The following is a 7,923-nucleotide window of genomic DNA, read 5'->3' as shown; positions in this document are numbered from 1 at the left end:
TTATTCAAAAAGAATATCACAGCCATCCATCAAGCAAAATTTTGCTAGATCCTTATCTCCACTGCTCAAAGCTGCACTGTCGAAGGTTCGGTTTATTCAACCATTTGACTTGAACACTACAGCCATCCATCAGGCAGAGGTTTTGCTAGATCATCATCCGTCTGGAGCAGTACTGAACTGCAGAAGGCATAGATTGTACAAGGACCTTACTATCAGAGACTCTCCAAAGCCATCCATCTAGCAGAAGTCTTACTACATGTAGATCATCATCCATCTGAGACACTACTGAACTGCGGAAGGCATAGATTGTAGAAAGAGCTTGCCATGAAGGAATCACTCGGTTTCCAGGATACCCATTCCTTCTTGATGAGTTCCTCTACCGTTGCATGACCAGTGAAGTGAGGATCCTGCATGTATGAAGAGCAAAGTAGGGATTACATGGTTAACTTTGCCTTCATGTGTCAATTTAATCTTGTGAGATCACAGAAATCTAATGGAATTAGAAGATGTATATTGCACATGCTGCATAATCTTCCTTTGACTTAGGCAAATATCTGACTTATACAGTTGAGGCCAGAAGGTTACATACACCCAGGAAATTCAAAGAAAAAGTTGACACTTGCCAAACATAAAATTTACTGTGTCTTAACATCTGTGCTATCATGACAATTGATATCAAACAAATGAGTATGTCATGCCCCTTCATCACATTGCTTTGTTTTTAAGAACTGCAAATTTTAGGTGCCATTTTTTCCCCAAAAATCGTCATATTTTAGACAAATTAAACATTAAATCTTGGCAAAAACATTTCAAATCTGTGCTAATTACTTATCAATAAAAACACTTCAGATTTCACTTTTTTGTTCAGTGGTGACATATCATAATAGAAAATGTAATATAAATCATAGATTTGACATTCACACATTTCTATTAAACGATGTATGAAAATATAATAAACAACAGAATCTATTTTAATCCCAACAGCATCCCAATTATGTGAAAGAGCTTAATATGCTCTTCATGGTAGTATTTACATTTCTAAATATTAGTAAAGTTTACGATGTTTGGCAAGTGAACAAATTTCTCTGAGTTCCACATGTGCATGTAAACTTTTGGCCTCAATGGTATATGGAAAGTCAACTTACTTGTGCACAGAAGAGTCAGTGCGAACTTAATAGCTTACACTGTCATTAAGAATCAAATATCAAAGGGTATTTAATAAACTTCAAAGGGTGTTGCAGGAAACTTATTTGCACTCAGTTGCAAATATCAATGGCAAGTTTGCAAAGTCTAATAAATCATTTAAACTATAGTCGACAAGTTTTCTGTTGCTCATTTGACAAACTACAAAATAATAAGTAGATGAAGTGGAACTCTGACCATCTTTGTAGGAAAATGAAACAGAATTGAGTCCAAGTGGGTATACCATATTTAGTGAAAGTTTTAGATCTCATAATTAGACCAATTTTCTTGTAGACCAATGGCGGTAGGGTACCAAAGTGTGACGTCACTTTGTCATGACAACAAATCGGCCGGTTCTAAACTGAGTCACAGCTGCATGATCTTGTATACACAACTGTATATTGTCCTTGGTCGTTACCATCATTCTGAGAGTCATAATGGGGACATTTCATAAAGTTGTTCATAAAGTTAAGAGCAACTTTAAGAACTACTGATGATCCTTTCTTTTGGTAAATGGTATAATAAATTGGCGATGGTTCAGCACGTACGAAAGGATCACTATTCGTTTTTAAAGTCGCTCCTAACTTACGAACAGCTTTATGAAACGGCCCCCGGTTTCATCTGTTTAGAACCAGGCCGCCATGACACCATGGCAACTGACATCACTGCTTCGATACTATATAAACCAATTGACTTACTAAGACAAGGAGATATGAACGTGAAGCACCGAGATGAACACCAAAGATTCCTTTAGAAGATGCATCACTGTCTCCACCTATAAAACATAAAGAGAAAACAGTGAAACTGTTAGAAACAATCGATATTGTTCTCTGTCTCAATATATGGAGCCCGTAACACAAAATTTAGCAATGACCGTGAAACATTTTTCGATGATCGATTCCATTGACTACAGTGTACAATCAATCGGAAAATCAAGCATAGGATTAATCGCTAACCTTTGTGATCATGAAAGTTCATCTGTGTTGGTAAAAGATAACGATGTTGTTGAACTTTGGTTCACAACACAAAAAAACAGAAAATAACGAAGAGTTACCTCGAAATTTTCAGCTCACATCGCTGACGAAGGTTGCAGTCAGCAGCCGAAAATTTCAAGGTAACTCTTCGTTATTTTCTGTTTTTTGTGTTGTGAACCAAAATTCAACAAAATCGTTTGCTAACCTTTGTGTTACGGGACCCTGGGATGTCCCTGTCTCCGTCTGTTTCTTCTGAGATGGTTTCCAACCCATCAATGCCATAATTCATTCCAAAAATTTGGCATTAGTAAATGATACAAAGACAGGCAGAGAGAAGTATGAATTTTTTATTTTGATTCATGTCATTTCTACCGTGTGAGCAAAAAAAATGTCATCTCAAAAATTCCCAATTTTAAGAAACAAGAATTTTGCTAGGGCGAGCACATAACATGCCCGCCTGTAATGCAGAAAATAGAGTTACTGGTCAAGCAAGAAAAGTGAAAGGTGGCGACCTGACCTTTTGACCAAAAAATCAATAGGCTTCCTGGGATCCAATCTAGTATCATACATGTACACACCAAATTATATGAGCTAAAGTTAAACTGAAGTTATCGCGTTTAAGAGGACTTCAGAAGGGCAAGATGAAAACATGTCACTGTGACCTTAACCTTTCACCATTTGACCTCAAAATCAATAGGCTTCCTGGGATCCATGCTAGTATCATACACAATCAATTATATGAGACTATGCTAAGTTAAACTAAAGTAACAAGGAAAGGTTAATGGATGGACGGACACCGAGCTTGATACCATATTAAGTCCGTAGGACAGGCGTATAATAAACGCATTTTACTATCAATCCTCAAGTTAATTTCATTGGAAAGGGATTAGCAAATAAGTTTACAAACTCATGTAGGATTATGACATCATTGGTATCTGGATTCATCTTGTAATGTTTTACTAGGTCAGAAAAGGAAAGCTGGGGGATGTTTCACAAAGATTTAAGTATGACTTAGAGTCTAGTTGCATGCAGTATAAAAGGCATGACAGCATTGGTCAGATCATGCCAAGAGGACGTGCTCTACTGCGTATTGATCAATAAGATTGCGCGTTGCATATCATGTACGCGTCAACATTTAAGTGCGACCTAAGTCTTACTTAATTCTTTGTGAAACACCCCCCAGGTGTCAGAACTTGCATCAACAAAATTGGCCATGGAATGTAACTCATAAGTTTTTTTTTTGTGTGTGTGTGAAACAGGGCCCAGATATAAAGCTTACTAACCCATCATAATAGCTGTGCCTAGTGTCTTGAAATGTTTAACCAGGTCAGGAACTATGCCAGGGATGTCACTGCCAGAACTTAGATGGATGATCTTTCCACTTACCTGAAAAGGGAGCATAAAACGAAAAACAAAAATATTTTCTATTCCACTCATTGATTCTCTAAGGTATTAACCCTAAAAAGACTGGGGGAGGGGGCTGATTCAGCCCCCCCTCAACATTTTTCGCGATTCATCCATCGCGCAAATTTTTTTTTACCACGTTGACTTTTTACTTTTAAGTCTCGCGAAAATTTTGAGACCAAAACTGTGACCCCCGGGTACGCGGTTCCGAAATTACGCAACATTTTGTAAGTGCATGCAGACCCAAAATTACTCAAAAACGTGAATTTGTGTACAAATCCAATGCAAATAGCGTTTTTAGCCAAATTTCATAAATGTATCATTATTTTTCATTTTACTGCTTAAAATCAATTAATTTTATCTTTTTTATGGTCAAAATAAAGTCCCCGACTATTTTCCATTGAAAAAAAAGTCGAAAAACAAAGAAATACATAAGAAATTTGGAAAATAGAATACATAAAAAATAAATGTGATGTTGAATTTTTCTTTAAATAAATTTGATCAGATGCCTATCTAGAGTATGTGAAACAAAAATTAGCATTTCAGAGCCATTATTTTATTGATTAGTGAAAACTTATGATTTTACACATAAATTAGCATAATCAATTAGACCTGAGATTTTTTGCAGAACTTGATGTCACAGTTTTGTAGATAATGCCCTGGGTAACGTGTGTGCCAATTTTCGTCGTGATCGCACAATCGAATCAGCCCCCCCCCCCCCAGTTTTTTTAGGCGTCAAAATAGCCCAGTCTATTTAGGGTTAAAGCTTTATGGGAAGTTGGGTATATTGAACTTTGCTTGAAAATAAAAAAAAAAAAAAAACATTCACCATAAAACCTTCATAATTCTAAGACACCATTTTCATTATACTTTCTAAAACTCATTTACTGGAAACCGGTTCAGGAAACCAGTTTGAAAGATCCCTTTTCTAGCGTTCCCATTTGATCACCCAAAAGTGATTTTAAAACTATTTCACGTAAAGCGGTCTTGTTGCTATAGGAACACTCTCAGTGGGGCGACATGCTTCGCATGAAATTTGACAACAAAGCGTAGGCATTCCACATACAGTGTGTGGAGGAGCGTGCTCGAAATGTGTGAAGACTGCTTGTGTCCTCACGCTAAAACCAGTTTAATGAGGCAAAGCCAACTTCAAAACTATATCGTGAGGTGGTTTCTGAACTGGTTGGAAAGATCAGTTCCAAGACCGCTTCCACCGTTCTCATTACACGTCAAACTAGTTTCCACTACTAAACTAGTTTTAGGAAGGTAGTGAGAACGGTGTCTAATAATAACCATAATTGCGTATCAAATATGTAACAGTAATTTCAGTGAGGAAAAATAGATATCTTGGAAATTTCCATGTATTTGGCACAAAGAATTGACGTGTACAACGTTCTTTTTCTATCGTAATTACAGTTACAACTCACATCATGAAAGAAATCCAGACATAGCGATACCTCAAACGAGCCAATCCACTCCCTCGACCCGACAAAGCTCTCAGGTTTGTCCTGCATAGCAACCAAAGCCTCTTGGATTTCTCTCAAGGTTGGTTCGTCACCACGGCACCCCGTCGCCCCTTTCACCTCCTTGGCGATGCGGATGTGAGAGCAGAGAGATTGGAGGGTGCGGTATCCACAGCCCCATCCCTTTAGGAAAGAAATCGTGTGAGGGAAAAGGTGTGGAAATAAACATGAATTGAGGGAATAATTTTCCTGGTTTTGCATTGCAATTTAATTTGCTCAACATTTTTCAAAGACTGCGACACCCAAATTTCAATTGTGTACCAATTTCTTTTACATAGGCCTGCACAGAGCATATATGTAAAAGCTTTTTTTTTTTAATTGCAACTAGGAAAGTTAATCAAGTTTAGAAATTATTCCTTGGACTATATAACAACATTACAAATGATAGCACAAAATGAAGTTTTATATCAAGATTGATTTTGCTAAAAGAACATTACTCAATATGATATCATTAATCAAATGATGGTGAAGTTTGTTCACACAACTTAAAATAATATTTATGGTCAAACACTCAATGGAATAAATGGGGTTATTGTTTTTGACAATGTATGTAGTAATGTACACTACAGAAAAAAATTGTTGCTAAACAGTATCCTATACTACTCTGCCAAACAATAAGGAGTCATTTAATCTATTCATTGAAATTTACATAAATGCTTTAAAACAAAGAAAACAGCAAGTTATGGGGCTCTTTTGTCAACTTTGTGTCAATTTGAGAGGGATTTTTGTAAAAGGGCGGAATAACATACAATTCAAACAAACACAATGCAGCCTCTCAGGTGCTAAGCTTTGTTATTTTTAATAAAGCCATTATTGAATTGAACTGAAGATACTGTATAATGTATTCCCACATAAACCTCAATTAATTTTTTTTCATTGTAGCTTATTGCTATCATTTCAGTGTTTTTATCAGTGAATATATTATATAATTAGTAGTTTTAAAATTAGTAACTGTTTCCTTTTGATAAATTAAATATTTCAGTTTGATTCATATCATCATTTAAGTAAAAATATTTGTTTATTTATGTTACTAAGCATTGTTATCTTTGACTCAGATTTTGACTTCATTTTCACATGATATAATGATTTATGTTGTTCTTTACGTTTTCATCAGGTCATTGATGAAAAACAGTTTTATGCTGATCTTTTGTACCTCAATAAATAAATTAATTTAATTATATTTACCTGATCTTTAAAACCATCACAAGCATAGTGGTAGTACAGGTAGCTCCCCCTGACAAAGAACGACTCCCCACCAGCCTCTGGACTCTGAAGACTGGTGTGTACATCAGATAAGAGAGCCATGCTCAAACCTTTTGGAGAGAAAAAAGGGGAGAGGGGTGTTGAGGAGGTCAGGATGTGTTTCATTCAGGATGCAAATAGTAAAAAAAAAAGTAGTAGGGATGTGCCGCAGGCGAGACAAAAAATGGGGCCTTGGAGTGGGCTTATCGTAAAAAGGAGGGTCTCCGGAACTAAAACGGGGATCCTTAGAACAGGTGAGTACATATGCATCCCTATGGAACAGGCATAGGTGCATGCAGCTAGCCCTCCGGCACAGGCGCCGGGTGCACTAGCGCAGAGGCAATAGTGTCGGACAGCGCTCTGCAGCCGCTTTTCACCAACATTGCGGCTCATTGTAGCCGATCATGCAACCAGAACGAAGTAACGAAAAATATGCGAAGCTTTTTTTGGTTTGGAGCGGATTAACCGGATTTAAGAAAATGATATATGCTTTGGAGCGGCTTTCTTTGTTCTTTTTCTCAATAAAAATGCTATGCCTTCAGAGCTACCAAGTCTCACGCATTATGCGTGAGACTCACGTATTTTGGACTCTTGTTAATCCCCTCAAATCTCTGTCTCACGCAACTATCACAGCCTATCCCCATTGTACACAATGTCTGTGATCTCACTCAGATTCAAAGAAAATCTCACGCATAACTGGTCTTTAAACTTGGCATCTCTGTGCCTTGAAAGGAAATTTGAGTGTAAAAATGGGAGTCCCCTCCACACCTATAAAAGATGAGCATCAATGAAATCAAGCTCTGTCTCACGCAACTACACTATCCCCATAATCATGATAATTCATTGTACACAATGTCTGTGATCTCACTCAAATTCAAAGAAAATCTCACGCATAGCTGGTCTTTGAACTTGGCATCTCTGAATACCACACACAGCTCACAAACTATAGTCACAGCCACATCATGTAAGCCTCAAACCAGACTCCCGAGGCGATACTCACCATCAGCTGCTAGTTGCACTCCAGCTCCGCCTGAGTTGCCGGCGTCTGGCCGGACTCGATACCGTATGTGCCCGGAGACGAGGCGGAGAAGCAGAATTGTGAGACAAAACCACCCGAACAATAAACCTTGGCTTAATTTGGGGGCTTAGGCTAGTTCAACGAAGTTGTGTTCTGAACCTGAGAAAAAGAATATTCATAAGCATTCCGTACATGAAGAATCTAGTTCATCAGCTTGGATCAGAATATGAGTAGGCTTGTCTCATCTGCTTTGGCGTTGATTGATCTCGATTTATAAAATTTGGAAACGGAACGCACGGCCGCGCGCGCGCCACGTGGCATTTTAATTTGCGCGGTATAAACCGGCGGCGCCGACGCAACCGGTACCGGCACACTTATTACAGTTACCCCGGTATTTAGTAACCTAAAGACGTTTAATTTCCCGGGCCCAAGATTCGAATCTCTCTCTCACTCCTTCTTCATCTCTCACTTTCTTTTCCCATTCACATCCCTAGATCCGATCGAGTACAACCCCTTAACCTAACACCTAGCTTTCCTCCAGTCTCTCTAATGTACACCCCGTATGATACTGATGATGTTG

General features: G+C 38.0%; 1 protein-coding gene across 1 annotated transcript; it reads right to left on the bottom strand.

Moving 5' to 3' along the window:
* Window positions 1-265: 265 nt before the first annotated feature.
* Window positions 266-7,598, bottom strand: LOC121406011 (ufm1-specific protease 1-like). The gene is made up of 6 exons (XM_041597011.1): window positions 7,326-7,598; window positions 6,269-6,396; window positions 4,988-5,206; window positions 3,440-3,542; window positions 1,881-1,957; window positions 266-407 (listed from the first exon to the last, which is right to left on the bottom strand). Exons 2-6 carry the CDS (start codon window positions 6,386-6,388, stop codon window positions 267-269), a joined length of 660 nt encoding a protein of 219 aa, XP_041452945.1. The 5' UTR covers window positions 6,389-6,396; window positions 7,326-7,598; the 3' UTR covers window position 266.
* Between the last annotated feature and the right edge of the window lie 325 nt (window positions 7,599-7,923).

This window comes from Lytechinus variegatus, chromosome 19, assembly GCF_018143015.1.
Source record: "Lytechinus variegatus isolate NC3 chromosome 19, Lvar_3.0, whole genome shotgun sequence".
Lineage (NCBI taxonomy): Eukaryota > Metazoa > Echinodermata > Echinoidea > Temnopleuroida > Toxopneustidae > Lytechinus > Lytechinus variegatus.
This window is presented reverse-complemented; position numbering and strand designations above follow the sequence as displayed.

Excerpts from the sequence above, each read along its gene's own strand:
- LOC121406011 (XM_041597011.1), bottom strand. The coding sequence starts at position 6,388 with ATGGCTCTCTTATCTGATGTACACACCAGTCTTCAGAGTCCAGAGGCT. Across the intron at positions 3,543-4,987 it reads GTCTGGATTTCTTTCATGAT|GTAAGTGGAAAGATCATCCA; the intron begins GTGAGTTGTAAC and ends CTCCCTTTTCAG. Across the intron at positions 1,958-3,439 it reads AGGCACAGCTATTATGATGG|GTGGAGACAGTGATGCATCT; the intron begins GTTAGTAAGCTT and ends TATGTTTTATAG.